Genomic DNA, 17134 nt, shown 5'->3' with positions numbered 1-17134 from the left:
AATGCCAACTGAGCCTTAGCCAGTTTTTCTCAGTGGTTATAGCATCATCCCACTGATTGTTAGATCTTGGGTTTGATTCATGTCAAGGGCACATATTTCAGTTGCAGGCTAGATTCCTGCCACCTGTAAGGGTACACACAGGAGGCAACCAATCAATGTTTCTATCTTACATTAATGGTTTTCTCTCTCTGTCTCTCCCACTCCCTTTCACTCTCTCTAAAGACATCAATGAAAAAATGTCCTAGGGTAACAATTAACAACTTAACAACAAGAAGAAAAAATCAACTGAATTTTTCAAAAATATTTTAAATAAAATTAAAGTAAGTTAAGTTTGTAATGCATAGTAAATATCATATCAAATATGAAATGTGCTAACAGCTAAATGGAGAATTTATTTTATCTCTATCTTTGCTAATTGAGGAGTTAAATGGTATGTCTAATCTAAAATAATGTGTAATCCCTGAATTATTTCTACTTTGTTTTACAGAGCATTTTTTCTCACTATATTTAAGTAAGATATTCTTTGGCATATAAAATAAATTAAAGTAAGCTAAGGAGAGGAATTACTGTAGAGCTGGGCAGACTCCTCCTCTTACCCCTGATTAATATTTTTTCTACCTTTTCACATATAAAAAAAAGTGTTTATGTATTTACCAACTCAATCCTTTACCTATCTTTATTTTTTTGAAGTATTAAAAATATAGTATTTGGGGATTCCAAAATGGCAGGGGAACAAGTGGAAGCTACATTGATGGGGTCCCAGGATCAAACTGAGATTATAACTAAAATAAAGAAAAACCATCCTGATTAATCAAGTGAAGACTAGCTAAAGAGAACCTTGATAAACAATGATGGAAAGTGAAAAACCACATAGAGAGTAGTAGGAAGTACAGAGGTGCAAAGGGGTTGTCCAGGTTCCCAGAGAGCAGCTGAATTTCCAGAGGGGTATCTCAGCTGTGAGGGTTTCTGCTCTGGTGTCTAAACCTAAACTGTGCTCCCCAAACCAGACTGCCAGAACTAAGAAAGGTGCTCACAGAACATCTGGCTATAAAAAGTAGTGGGGTTGCAATATGCCAGGGAGAGATGGCTGGAAATGCAGGTGCTCTCTTAAGGGAACAACACATAATTTCATGTACAGCCATTCACCTTGGGTTTTGGCAGAGGGAGGGCAGGATGGACTGGAGCTGTGTGAAGAGGGTTGGTGGCTCTGGGGTTAGAGCTTGGAAGGAAAACACCTGGGCTTCCTGTGCTGAGTCATTCATTCATACTGCAGAGCACATATTTCTCCAGCAAACCTTTATCATCCAGGCAGCTTTTTGCATGGGGCAGGGTGTGTGTGTGGAGAGGGGAGCAATTGCCCCACCCTATTGGAAAATCCCTTGCCCCAACCTGTGGAGTTTCTGAAGGGAATTAAAAGACTAAGAAAAACATTTCATTTAGCTTTTCTTCTGGAGAATTATCTTGTTTTTTCATTTGCATTTTGTTTGTTTGCATTTGTTTCCCTTCCTTAAGGCAGAAGCAATTGCTCCACTCTGTTGGAAAACGTCTGAACACCCCCCCACCCCCCCACCCCCACCCCACCCCCCGTGATTGATAGCCTGAGGCTAATCAAAACTGAATAGCAATCAGACTGCAGGCAGAGGGAGGTCTCTTGAGGTTTTAAGACTCTGCCTGATTTAATTCTGGACCCAGAGATAGGAAAGGCAGACATTGTTGCACATCTTGGTCCTTTCCAAAGGCACCCAGCACCAGTAGAGGTAGCCACAAACTGTGGATTACTGATAGCTCCAAACAGGGTACCCAAGGCCAATTACAAACAGCATCTGATATTGTCCTGCACTAGCAGATCTACCTAATATGTAGACACAAACACAAATAGAGAGCCAAAATAGGGAAACAAATGCAAACAAACAAAATGCAAATGAAAAAACAAGATAATTCTCCAGAAGAAAAGCTAAATGAAATGGAAATAAGAAATTTATCAGATATAGAGTTCAGAATAATGATGACAAGGATGGTTAACAGCATGAGAAAATATATAATAATTATGAAAAAGGACCCATCAAAAATAAAGAATGACTGCACCAATAAAGAATACATTGGAGAGAAAACACAGCAGATTAGAAGAAGCCAATGACTAAATTAGTGATTTAGAAGACAGGGGGGAAAATCACTCAAATCAGAGAACCAAAAAGAAAACAAAAACAAACAAACAAACAAACAAACAAACAATTAGATAACAGGAGGAAACTTAAGGGAGCAATGGGACAACATAAAACAAAATAATCACATCATAGAAGTAGAAGAGAAAAAAGTGAGCAAGGGATAGAGAACCTGTGTGGAGAAATAATGGCAGAAAATTTCCCTAACCTAGAGAAGGAAAATGTCACACAAGTTTAGGAGGCATAGAGAGTACCAAGATAGAAAATCCCGAACAGGCCCATGCCTAGACACATCATAATGAAAATGCCAAAAATTAAAGAGGGGGAACCTTAAAGGCAACAAGAGGAAAGCAATTTGTTAAGTACAAAGAAGTTCCTATAAGGCTGTCAGTTGATTTCTCATTTGAAACTCTACAGGCCAGAAGGGAATAGCATGAAGTATTCAAGGTACTAAAAGGAAGGATCTGAAACCAATATCACTATATCCAGCAAGTCTATCATTCAAAATAGATAATGAAATAAAGAGCTTCCCAGAAAATAAAAGGATAACAAAGTTAATCACCACCAAACCAGCACAACAAGAAATGCTAAAGGGGTTGTTGTAAGAAGAAATGGTGGAGAGGGAGAAAGTGAGTGAGGGAGAGAGATAGATAGCACAACATAGACATAAAGAATTAAAATGGTGATAAATTAGTAATTATCAAGAATAACCTTAAATGTAAATATAGGATTAAGTACTCCAATAAAAAACATAAGGTGACTGAATGGACACAAATCTTTACCCAAATATATGCTTTCTAAAAAAGACCCACCTCAGAACAAAAGACCCACATAGGATGAGAGTGAAAAGATGGGGGGAAAATTCAGGCATATTGAAATGAACAAAAAGTTGCCATATGTAATACACATATCTGACAGAATAGACTTCAAAATGAAGATCATCACAAGAGAAAATACAGCTCACTAAATAATACTAAAGGGATTGATGTAATTAGAGGATATAACCATGGTAAACATATATACACCCAATATAGAGGCACCCAAATACATAAAAAATATCTGACAAACTTCAAGGGAGAGATCAACAGCAATACAGTTCATAGTATGGGACTTTAAGACCCAACTGACTACACTAGATAGGTCCTCCAGATAAAAAATTAAAAAGGAAACATTGATTATAAATGACACACTGGATCAGATGGATTTCATTCACATTTACAAAACATTTCATCCCCAAAACTTCAAAATATACATTCTTCTTAAGTGCATATGCATAATTCTTAAAGATAGACCACATATTAGGAGACAAAAATATCTGCAAGTTGAAGAAGATTGAAATCATATAAAGCATCTTTTATCACAATGGCATGGAATTAGAAATCAACTACAGTAAAAACACTCAAATACATGAAGGCTAAATATCATGTTAGTATACATTAAATTGGTTAACAATGAGATCAAGAAAAAAATTAATCCTAAAAACAAATGAAAGTGATCACAGACCAACCCAATTTCTATGGGAAACAGCCATAGCAGTCCTGAGAAGGAAGTTCATAGCACCACATGCCTACCTCAAAAAACAAGAACAATTAATAATAAGCTATTTAACCCTACAATTTAAAGAATAAGAATGAGGACAATAATAAAAGCCCAGAATAAGTAGAAAGAACAAAATAATAAAGGTCAGAGCAGAAATAAATGACACAGAGACTAAAAACCACCATAATACCAAATATCAATAAAATTAAGAAATGGTTCTTTGAAAAGAGAAATAAGGCTGGTGAACTTTTAGTCACACTCATAAGGGAACAAAGAAAGAGGATATGAATAAATAAAATTATAAGTGAAATTGATGAAGTAACAACTGACATCACAGAAATACAAAATAGTGTAACAACATACCATTGACAACTATATGCCAACAAGCTTGACAATGTGGATGAAATGGACAAATTCCTAGAAAAAATATGATCTTCCAAAACTGAATCAGAAAGAATCAGAAAACCTGAATAGGTTAGTAACAACTGATGGAATTGAAGTGTAATGTTGTTATTATTATTATAATAATAATAATAATTAGAAAACAAAATCCCTGGCCCAGAGGCTTCACAGAGGACTTTTAGGAAACATTCAAAGAACACCTATTCTCAAGCTATTCCAAAAATTCTAAGAGGAAGAAACACTTTCAACCTCTTTTTATGATGCCTGCATTACCCTAATGCCAAAACCTACAAAGAAAGGTAATTAGAGGTCAATAACCCTGATGGACATACCCTCTTTCCCCGAAAATAAGACAGTGTCTTATATTAATTTTTTCTCCCAAAATTGCGCTAGGTCTTATTTTCAGGGGATGTCTTATCTTTCCATGTGCTAGGTCTTATTTTTGGAGGATGTCTTATTTTCAGGGAAACATGGGTAGATGCTAAATCCTTAACAAATTGGATCCAGCAATACATGAGAAAGATCATACACCATGACCAAGTGGGACTTATGCCAGGGATGCAAGGCTGGTTCAATATTCACAAATTAATAAATGTGATACATCACGTACACAAATTGAGAGACAAAAATCAAATAATTAGATAAATAGATGCTGAGAGATCATTCAACAAAAAGCCGTTATAAGACTGCTCACTAAAGTGGCAATAGAGGGATAATACCTCAATAAAATAAAGGCCATATATGACAGACTTACAGATCACATCATACTTAAGCACCAAAACTAAAACCATTTCCCTTAAGAACAGGAACAAGACAGTGATGTCTGCTTTCACCACTCTTATTCCACATAGTCCTGGAAGTGCTAGCCACTGCTGTTGGATAGGAAGGAAATATAAAATGCATCTAAATTGGAAAGTATAATGTAAAACTCTCACTACTTGTAGATGAGATGATACTGCACATAGATAACCCTAAAGACTCTATTAAAAAACTGCTAAATTTAATGAATTCACAAGGATCAAGATAGAAAATTAACACCTAGAAATCCATGGCATTTTTAGACATCAATAATGAATTATCAGAAAGAGATAATGGTAAAACATTCCCATTTACCATTGCAACAAAAATATAAGATACTTAAGAATAAACTTAACCAAGGAAGTAAAAGACATACTCAGAAACCTATAGGAGGTTGAGACAAAGATAGGAGATATAAAGAAGTGGAAAAATATACCTTGTTCAAGGATTGGTAGAATAAACATCATTAAAATGTGCATACTACCCAAAGCAATCTATAGATTCAATGCAGTCCCTATTAAATTATCAATGGCACTTTTCTCAGATTTAGAAAATACTAAAAAAATTTATATGGAATCAAAAAGAACCCCAAATAGTTGAGCAATTTTGAGAAAAAAGAACAAAGTTAGAGGGATCACAATACCAGATATCAAGTTATATTACAACACAACTGTAATCAAAACATCCTGGTACTGGCAAAAGAACAGGCATATAAATCAATGAAACAAAACATAGATCCCAGAAATATACCCAAGCCATTACAGTCATTAGTATTTGACTAAGGAGGCAAGAACATACAATGAATTCAAGACAGTCTCTTCAATAATTGGTATTGGGAAAATGGTAAAGATATATATATAAAAAAAAATAGAAACTGGACCACCAATTGACAACATGCACAAGAATAAACTCAAACTGGGAAAAGACTTAAATATAAGTTGTAAAACCATAAAAATCTTAGAAGAAAATATAGGCAGCAAAATCTTAGACATCTCTCATAGCAATATGTTTTTGGATATATCTCCTAATGAAAGGGAAACTAAGGAGAAAATAAGTAAGTGGGACTACATCAAAATAAAAAGCTTCTGAACAGCAAAAGAAATCAACAAAATGAAAAGGGAGTCCACTATAGGGAGAACATATTTGCCAATGATACATCTGTTAAAGAGTTAATAGCCAAAATATGCAAGGAACTTATACAACTTAACAAAAAGAAGACAAACAATCTAATTTAGAAATTGGCAAAGGACCTAAATAGATATTTCTCCAAATTGGACATACAGAAGGCCAAGAGACATATTGAAAAATACTCAAAGTTACTGATCATTAGAGAGATGCATATTAAAAAGATAATGAAATATCACCTCACACTTCTCAGAATGGCTACCTTCAACAAATCAACAAATGATACCAGGTGTACCAGTTAATAATGTGTGTGTTTTTTTTTCCAAAACATGGAGTTACACATATGTTGATATATATGCAATTTAATATGTAGGCTATTTTGTAGTATTGACAGCAAGCTTCAAAACTTCATATGTCAAATTTTCGGAAGTGTTAACATCATAGATATTTTTGCACTTAAAAATGTTGAATTTCATGACAAAGAAAGAATATTAGAAGGAAGTTTTAATTCATTATTTTATTTTAAAGAAAAGTACTGCTGAAAGTGATGGTATACTTTGGGAAGCTTATGGTGAACATGTTCCATCTCAAGATACTTGTGAACACTGGTTTAAACTCTTTAAAAGTGATGGTTTTGATGTGAAAGACAAAGAACGTCCAGGTCAACAGAAAAAGTTTGAAGACCAACAATTTTATGCATTATTGGATGAAGCTGTGTGTCAAACTAAAAAAAAAAAACTTGCAGAAAGATTGAACATTGTTCAGAAAACAATTTCTGATCATTTACAAGCACTGGGAAAGATTTTAAAGGAAGGAAAATGTGTGCCACATCACCTGAATGAAAGACAAATGGAAAACCGAAAAATCATTAGTAAAATGTTGCTTCAACTGCATGAAAGAAAATCTTTTTTGCATTGAATTTTGACTGGCGATGAAAAGTGGATTTATTTTGAGAATCCCAAATACACAAAATCATGGGTTGATCCAGGCCAACCATCTATATCAATTGCAAGGCCAAATCACTTTGGAAAGAAGACAATGCTCTGGGTTTGGTGGGATCAGGAAGGTGTGGTGTATTATGAGCTTCTAAAACTAGATGAAATCATTAATAATGATTGCTACAGACAACAATCAATTTGAACCACCACACTTTGATTATAAAACAACCAGAATGGGCCAGGAGACACTGCAGAGTAATTTTGCTTCATGATAACGCACCATCACACACTTCAAAACCAGTTAAAACACATTAAAAGATCTTGCCTGGAAAGTATTAACCCATTCATAGTATTCACCAGACTTTGCTCCTTCAGATTACCACTTGTTCAGATCAATGGCACACACACTTTCTGAGTAGCCTTCAAAATGTACGAAGAATTGTAAAATTGGGTCTTTGCCTCAAAACAAGAAAAGTTCTATTGGGATGGTATCCACAAATTACCTGATAGGTGTGGGAAATGTGTAGCTAGTGATGGGCATTACTTTGAATAAAGCACTTAAAATGTTTCTCTTGAAATTACCGTGTTTTTTTTTTTTATTACAAAATCTGTATTATTAACCAGTGCATCTGGTAAGTGCTGGTGAAGATGTACAGAAGAGAGAACCCTAGTACACTTCTAGTGGAAATGTAGACTGGTGCAGCCATAATAAAAAACAGTATGGAGTTTCCTCAAAAAAATAAAAATTTAAATGCCATTTGATCCAGTGATACCACTCTAGAAATATATCCTAAGAAGCCAGAAACACCAATCAGAAAGAATGTATGCACCCTTATGTTCATAGTAATTCAAATTACAATAGCTAAGATCTGGAAACAGTCCAAGTGCCCATCATTTGATGAGCAGATAAAGAAGCTGTGGTGTATTTCTAATGTGGAATAATATGCAGCTGTAAAAAAAAGAATTATCTCTTACCCTTTCAGACAGCATGGGGGGACCTAGAGAGTATTATGCTAAGCAAAATAAGACCACCATAGAAAGATAAGTATCACATGACTTCTTTCATATGAGCAATTTAATGGATAAAATTAACTGATGAACAAAATAGATCCAGAGACATTCAAGCATGCAACAGACTTTTGAATCTCAGACCCAAGGTGGGTCCGGTAGATGTTAGGAAGTGATCAACCAAAGTACCTGTTTGCATATGTATAACCCATGGACACTGACAATAGGGTGATGAAGACCTGGGGAAGCCTAGAAGTGGTGAATGGGGAAGAAAAGTGTGACTTATGTAATAATTTCAATAATAAAGAGTTTTTAAAAAATTAAGATCAGAAAAAAAACATAAAAAAGAAAAGAAAATATGGCATTTACTTACACTTTTTACTACTGTTAAATAGACATTTTACAACTCTGGTTTATATTTGTTTACCACCCTTGGTAATTATTATTCTTATTTCTGACACTTGTCTTTCTATCTGAGAGAAATTTCAACACATTTTAGTATGTTTCCTTTTTTTTAACAGTTAAACTTGCTCTCAATAACATATTTAAAACTTTAATGCTATTTTTGTAATACTTTATTAAAATCATGGAGTATATTTATAAATGAGAATTTGCATAGTATAAGAATATACTTCATAGTAATTTCAAATAAATGTCCTATTATCTCACAATTGATTATGTATCTCATCTTCTATCACATTGCTTTCATTTTAATAAACTATTTAAAAACATGAATGAAAGTGGAATAATTTAACCTGTCATGTGGATATTTCATCACTGCAATATTTTGATACTTAGATATGCTTGAATTCATTTTCATTTCTTAAAATGTATCTTTATTGTTTAAAGTATTACAGATGTCCTTTTTCTTCCCCATTTACCCCCCCCCATCCTGCACCTGCACCCACCAAGCATTCACTGCACTTCTGTCTGTGTCCATGGATTATGCATCTATGCATATAAATTCTTTGATTAATCTCTTCTTCCCCCCAACCCCACATTATCTTTATAATTTCATTATGGGCACAAGCATAGGTTAAAAAATAAATTTTTGTTTCAATGGCTCTCTTTGTAGTAAATCCAAATTGCAGGAGGGAAAGCTATAGTAATCAAAGGAAGAAGGTTCCACTGTCTGTTAGGGGATGAAGCATATATGGCCAAGTAAAGTAAGAGGAGATGAAAACCTCACACTGGATTTTTACATGCTCTATTTGACATCATGATGATGACAAAATATGTCATCATCATGATGTCATATAGAGCATGTAAAAATTTAATTCTGAAATTAAAAGATCTAGGTTTGAAACTCAGTTCTGCCACTCAATTCTTTTGTGACCATAAACAATTAAATTCTCTGAGCCATAAATTTTTACTTGAATAATAAGATACTATTCATAAGGCAATTATGAGATTCCATAAAATATGCACAAAACACTTAGCACCCATGCCTAGTACATAATAGGAACTCAATATATTGTAACAACAGGTTTTCTTCAACAAATAGGGTAATAAAGTTACTCAATATATATTAACTTCAAGGCAATTTTTAAATTCTTTTTTCTTTTATGTATGTACTCCCTCAAAATCTGGACACAGATATGATTATTTATAGGGTATTATTTCTAGGATCTTTCAAGAAATAGATAATAATTTATTGAACACCAAGATGCATTATTGGCACATTGTCCTCTCTATATTAATTTATATACAATTTATTCTTGTATTAGACTTTGTTTATAAGTACTTAAAGTATAAAAAAGTCTAAACCCCCATTGCCTGAATCTCTTCCTAAATTATCTTATGTCACCATTATCCAGCTTTCCACCCAGACTAGATATGAATCATCCTAGATTTCATCCTCTCACCCTATATTTTAATCAATTACCAAGTGCGATTAATACGAATTACTAAACCAACCTGAAACCTTTTCCCACTAAATTGAATTACCTTAGTTCAGGTCTTCAGTATTTCTGCCTTTAACTTTAGCAACTAGTCCCCATTATTGCCTTCATTGCAATTAACCCACTATACTAATTGTTTTTAAAATATTTACTCAGTTACTTTAGCAGTGGTTCCTTTTACCTAGACCAACTTTTTATTTATTTAAAGGAAGTCCTATGTGAATTAGAACATGTAAAATTTAATTGAGGCAGAGGTAGGAAACCTGAAAAATAGTACTTCCCCAATTTCATGTCAGCCAGTAAAGAAAGTTCTTGAAAGACACTTCAGAAACCAGTGGTCTAAAGGAAAAATCTTAGAAGACTAAACATAATAAATAAAAGGCTAACTTCACAAATTGTCTTTTCCAACCCTTTCTATTCTAACCATATCACCAATGAGTCTCTAACCTCAAATCTCTGCTCCAGTATCTTCAACTTAATTGTCATTTCCCCTAGCACAGTGGTCAGCAATCCACAGCTCCTTAGCCACATGCAGCTCTTTGCCCCTTGAATGTGGCTGTTCCACAAAATACCACATGCAGACATTCACTTAGGGTGCGATTGAAACTTCGTGGACCATGCGCAGAAGTAGGTTTTCGACCTGGGCGAGTCTATTTTGAAGAAGTGGTTCTAATGCAGAGCCACACTCAAGAGGCCAAAGAGCCGCATGTGGCTTGCGAGCCACAGTTTGCCTACCATTGCCCTAGTACATCAAGCTATTTCTCATCAATTTATATCTGTCTATATTATTCTCTCTGCTTAGAATGTTTCCCCCTTGATTCTCCATTTGTCTAAAATTCATTCAATAAGACATAGCTCCAAAGTTCCTATCCCTCTGAGTATTACCCAATTTACCAAATTGATTTAGTTGATCCCATTTCTGTGATTTTATAGTACCTTGTATATAGTATTTGCATTATAGTCCTTACCACACTTTAAAGAAATCATTATTTTAAATGTCCTTCTCCCTAATTTATTGCGACAAAACTGTTAACTCATAAATGTGCATTATCTAGGAACTAATACCCAAAATACAGTAAGTGCTTTATAAATTTTTGTATCATTTAATTTATAAAGATCTCATTGTTATTAAATTCAGTTTCTACCACAAAACTTTAATAATTTTAAAGTTTCAATTAAATAAATATTAAGCTTAAGTGTTTTGTACACTTTTAGGTTATTGTTTAGAAAATCAAAAAAGTTCAATGCTAATTTATGAGATATTTTTTATGGGAGCATTGTTTAGCGCAGAGTTCAATGAAAAACACTGGATTATGATTTAAGACAATGACAATTTGCACTTTCTTCTTTTTTAATCATAAAGTTTCTATATCAGAGATGCATTTCTTTCTACTTTTTAACCTGGCATAACAATATCTTGTACAAGATTCACAGATGCTCAGAACCCTTGAAAACAAGCAAACAAGGAATTTTACTGGGACATATAAGTAAGCACTTGTGCTACATCAAATCTAAGAGGATTTGAGACAATATTAGTTTGGCCAGTGTTCCTCCCCTAAACTCCTTCCCCAACACGCGTAATCATACACACATACATACAGAAAATAAAGTTTTAAAAGTGATTTTCTGCAATGAAATAATTAGTTTTTTAAAAGTGATATCCATTTGATTTGAGTCACTAGAGTAACAAAACTGTTTACATGATTACTCAAAGAATTCAATAACATAACCTTTAGTCAATCTTGAAAAGCTCTGAAGGACAAAGTGGTTAGATCAATATTAGTTTCTTTCAAATGTTGAGCAGCATAAAGAGACAAGGCAGATCATAGGATGGATTTTATTACCTGTGGGACTGATAAGTCCTGGTGATAAGAGGCCTGGAACTGAATGTGGCAGAAGGCGAGCATTGTCCTGTAACACTCCCAAAGAGCGTTTAGGAGGCCTGCCAGGCCTTGAACTGTTGAAAAACAGACAAACAAAGATCAGGTTTAAAATGTCCACTTTTTGCAAATACAATTGCTTACTACATTTGACTCCTAAATCTTAATTGGTGAGATTGATAGAATTTTATATTAAAGACTATGTTTGTTGATTACAAAAAGACCAGTATTTTTCTTCTCACTAAATTTCCCAACATATGACAAACATTGAAACTATAAAAGACCAATTTCTATTTTAGAATCCATTTAAAAGCTAGCACTTTGTAATACAGTTTACCTGTTATGAGAAACCCAGTTATCCCCTGCTATTAAAGCTACACTTGATCTCTGGTATTAATACATGGTACTGAGATCTGAGATAGTAACTCACAGAATTAAAATTGTACAGAATGTGAAGTGATTAAGTCTCCGTCCAGCATGCCAGAGGTGAGGGGTAAAGAGTTGAGAGATATAGAATAAGAACTGATGTTTATTAGCATTTCCACAGCTGCCAGAGCACACAAAGAACAAAAGACTTGCACTTTCAGCAGGGGATTTTTCCCCTCAACTTTTTAAACCAGGCTGTATAACTAGCAGGGCATTCTTTTGGAGTGGCTGTACTAGCAAAAGCTACCACCTTTGCAGTCTAGGCTGTCTTCTTTCACAAATTGATTGGTGGTTTTAACTGATGAGTTGAGGCTAAACTTATAATATTAACCTAATCTATTCCATTTGCACATTCTTCACCCTTGTGTGAACAGTTCAGAAATTGCAGTAGCAAATGTTAATCCATAAAATAATGAAATAGAAAATCAGTACATGGCCTTCATCTTGTACCCTAATACAGTCAGTATACTGAATACATCATTTGGAAGCTGTCATTACAATGAAGAGACACATAAGTCTCTTCATATGATCCAGTCATTCTCAAGTCACCCAATATATTTCAAATATTACTTTCTAATGTTGCCTAAGATATTGCTGTTGCTTTTTAATAGAAATTCTGTTTGCAAAACTGAATAAGAGGTCTTTTGATAAAATGCAGCAAAATATTACATTAAATAACCCAAATCACAAAAACGTATGAAGTTCAGATAGAAAACATTTCCAAAAATGACTTTTTTGGTCCATAAAGAATTTTAATTTGAATCTCATTCTATCAATTTTTCAGTAGCAAAGCACTCCATCAATGTAAGACAAACTCTGATTTTAAATGAAGACAACTTCTAACAACATTACACAGAGGTACTATTACCCAGATCATTTTTCATATACTGCAGGGGTTATTTTCTTTCATTATACATCAATATTGTATACAAGTATAGCACAAAGAGTCTGTTTTTCTCATTTAATGTTTCAATTTTATAAACTGACTCTCTTCTCCCTCATACTACTTGATTTTGGGCCATAATTTATTTTCTTTAATTCAGTGTTGTTATCTTGTTTGCCCTTGCTCTATTTTATGGCTCTCTAACTCTTTTAGAGACTAAAGATGAGAGGAATATGCTATTTACTTCAAGTACTCTAAAGAATTCCAAAATCACTGAATGATATTAATCAGGGAACATCCAGTCATTAAAAGAAGGCATGTTAGCTTTTTAAATAATCTTCACCAAATCTGTACTTTTTTAAAGTTCTTCTTTGTGTCTTTCTACTCGTCAGAACCCGAGCCTACTAACTTTATTCAAGTCCACCTGATTTCTCTTTCACTGTAAATATTTCAGTGCTGTCTTTATGCTCATGATCACTTTCAGATGGGATATATCCAGAGGTGCTCCCTCTACATCACATTTTGAGCCAGCCATTGATAGTACACTTTGAAAGCTATACAGTTTAAACTGCTCTCTTACAAATTTATTGGTCCACTGTTTGATATAACTCTTTTCCATTAAGCTGACAGGCTTGAGAAGCATTGGAGGCCCCTTAGTTTGATGGTTCTATCTTACATATAAATATTTGAAAAAATTGGTCAAACTTTCCACCAGCAGATCTATATTGGAAAATCCATAGCTTTGGTCACAAATAGCTTCATTGTATTTATTGCATATGCCATAAACCATATTCTCCATTCTAACATTCTTTTTACTGTATAATTTGTTTTTATGTTGGTATGATTGTGAGCCTTCCCAACTAGAATGTAAGTCCCATGAATGCAGCACATATTTCTGGTTTTGTCACTGTATCCTGAGCAATTTTCATGGTGCTAACACACAGTAGGATCTAGTAAATGGTTAATTAAATTAGTTCATTAACAACAGGAAATATTATCTCACTGCTGCTACAACTTCCAAATATTCGTTACATTTCTCTATTATCCTTGACCATATGAATCTCAAGCTAGTTGCATTATATAGTCATCAAATAACCACTTTTAAGTCTTGGATTCTATAGCCATTATAAAACCTTGAAAATATGATCCATTCAAATCTGACTATATACAAGTTTAAAGGGTGGATGCCACTCTCTCACATGTGAGAGGTCCCACAAGCTTCAACACCTGCTCAAGGACTAAAAATCCCTGGAGTTACACATATACAGTGATAATATTACTAATTCAATCATCCAGTTAATGAATATGCACTAGGTACCCATTAAGTATGAGTGTGGTGTTAGGACTAGGTATGAGGGTCACAAAGTTTAAAATGTAAGCTTGACAAGGTTAAGGGATTTGGTCTGTTGTTTGATCTATTGTAAGGACATAGAACAGCTTCTTCCTTTGAGGAGCTTATCGAGTGATAAAGATTTGTGTTTGACCTGCTCTTTAAAATGTATGATTAACTCTTTAGTGAGTGTGATTGTATGATATCCACTTCCAAACTTGTTTAAACTAATTAGTGAGCAAAATTCACACTCAGATGCCTCCATTTTTACAAGAAGACTTGGGCCCTTAGAATAAGTTAATTAGAATCAAGTTTGTGAAAGAGCTCCATACTATAATAATATAAGATGGTTTTATTTTTACTTTTAGACCTAATGATACTCTGTAGTAAAATATTCCTAGCACTACATTTCTTGCATTTCTTTTCAAAGAACACAAGCCTGGCGGCATGATGAAAGACTATAAAGAGCTTCATAGAATGTTGGTAAAGATCTTCTTGATTGATAATCCTGCCATACTTCCTATCTTTAAGAGCTCTATTAACATTAGACATATATTTACATATTAATCAAGACAAATAAACATGTGGTGATTTAACCAGAAAACTGTTTTTTAGATGACAATTTAATTAGCATGGGCTGAAAACTCCATCATTGCAGCATCCTGTTTCTGATAAAATATTGATTGCATTACTGATTTCAGTAATGCTTTATTTTATAGAGTATAAATAGCCATGTAATTACTCTTTAATTAAATGGTAATTGCTTGTTGGTAATTATTTGTTTTCAGTTTAATTACAAGGTTATTTGTACTCTGTAAAATAAAATAGGCCTCTTTTTAAAATTTGCCACCCAAATGGCTCAGTGGATGTATCACCCATAACACCACAAACAAAAGTTGTTAAAGTACAAGAACAACCCCATGAAATAGCAAAATTTTAATTAAATAATTCAGCTAAATCTTTGAGACATTCAGCTTTATAGAATCAACATTGTGTGTAACATTTATGGGTAGTTTAGGAAAATATTCTTCCAAAGAATCATTATTTTCTCTGGGTCCAGGTTATCTTTTAACAAAATTTACCTTGGTATGTATTTTACCCTTCTTTCTGCAAACTTCTTTAGAAGAAATTAAATAACAGCTCAGTTTCCTAAGATTAAAGAACAATTCAACTTGAAATATAGTATATCCACAGCATTTTATATTTCCGCAGTTGAAGTGAATTACAAAGTGCTACCTTGCCATTTTTACACTTTGTAGAGTTGGCAGTTCCCTAAGAGGGAAATTCAGTGGGTCTTCTATTTTCAACAGGATATGACACATTCTATGATATATTTATTTGAAGTTGTAATAGCTGATATTTTGCTCATTAATATTATAACATTTCATTGTTGAAATTTTATTTCCTGTCATCAGTAATTTATATGTGAATCAAGGAGTGAATAATTTAATAAGGTGAGTGATTTTGTTCCAAAGAAAAATATATTGTTAGTAAATTCATTAATGATGTCATGAGGCTTCAAGATACTTAATATAAACCATATGGTCATACATGATTTAGTGAGGAATCACAAGTCAAGCCATCCTCTTTAATGAAAGCTTGGCTTAAAATTCTTTAAAGAAACACTTGTAACATTCTGGGACAAACTAAACAAATTGCTGAAGATATAGTGGCAGTTAAAGGGGGAATTAGCAACAACTTGTAAAGACCACTGCAGTTGGATTCCTAAAGTGGGCTGTTAATATTGACCTGGGGTTTACTTTTCAGAGATATCACTGATATTTAAAATCCCTTGGGATAGTCCCTGAATGTGTCATTTTTTGGATGACATTAGAAGCCACGAAAACAACAAATAACACTCACTTTGAAGGAATTGTTTACTTAACTGTAAAAATGCTACACTTTAAAGGTGCTGTTAAGTTAAATGAGAATTTTTTTGAAAGAATGGTAAGTCTTTTAATTGCATCATAGATTAATAATAACCTCTTAGGTCTGGCATTTATTACAACATTTCGAGCATGCCAATGATAGTTAAACTCTACTTGACCTTTTAGTGTTTATAAAGAGAAACAAACTCTGACCTCACAGCAACCTGAATCAATCTTCTCTCAGTGTTGGCAAACTGATCACTTTTCTAACTATTGCACTGGATTGTATTCCCAACCAGATCAAAGGCAGTAGCAACCAATTCAGCAACCCAGAAGTCAGCCATGCAAAATGGGCAATTAACATTAATCATATATGAAATTGTTCAAGCTGATAACTGGAACCTGGTCACTATGGAAACTCTCATAAAATGGTGCTTATGTTAAACTGGGCGTCAATCAGCCCTTGGTTCATGGGAACTTAAAATGTGGTTCATCATGACTCTAGTAGCTATCAATCCAAGGAACAAAAAACACGCTGGAGGCAAGGTCATTTATATTCCATTGCTATTTACTCCATACTTCAGTTCCTATATGCACAACTAAAACTTAAATTTGGATATATTAAAAGTACCAACACCAATATTCACTTACAGCCAGGGAAGTTAAGGAAATTATCTTTAACATAAGGTGTTCAGAGGAACACCTTATGTTAAATCCTCTATTTATTAATGGGTCACACATTATAATGTCAAGGATCATGTAGAACAATTCAGATTTATGCATTAATATAATTGTAATGAATTGAATTATTTATAGCTTTAATTTTGTTTTTTTAAATATTCTTATTAGTTTTATTTTATTGTCATCTAGTGAA

The 17134-nt window shown here is 33.7% G+C and overlaps 1 protein-coding gene across 2 annotated transcripts in view; it reads right to left on the bottom strand.

Moving 5' to 3' along the window:
• DACH2 (dachshund family transcription factor 2) overlaps window positions 1–17134 on the bottom strand; it is a gene marked incomplete at both ends in the record, with an annotated part of 550140 nt that overhangs the window by 264055 nt on the left and 268951 nt on the right. For both annotated transcript variants that reach the window (XM_084869646.1, XM_084869647.1), the window contains one exon: window positions 11718–11830. In XM_084869646.1, the coding sequence (XP_084725772.1) occupies window positions 11718–11830 (113 nt within the window). The remainder of the gene's footprint in view (window positions 1–11717; window positions 11831–17134) is intronic.

Source organism: Pipistrellus hanaki (assembly GCF_964339955.1).
Source record: "Pipistrellus hanaki genome assembly, chromosome: X".
NCBI lineage: Eukaryota > Metazoa > Chordata > Mammalia > Chiroptera > Vespertilionidae > Pipistrellus > Pipistrellus hanaki.
Note: the sequence above shows the minus strand (reverse complement) of the source record. Positions and strands in the feature narration are given on the sequence as shown.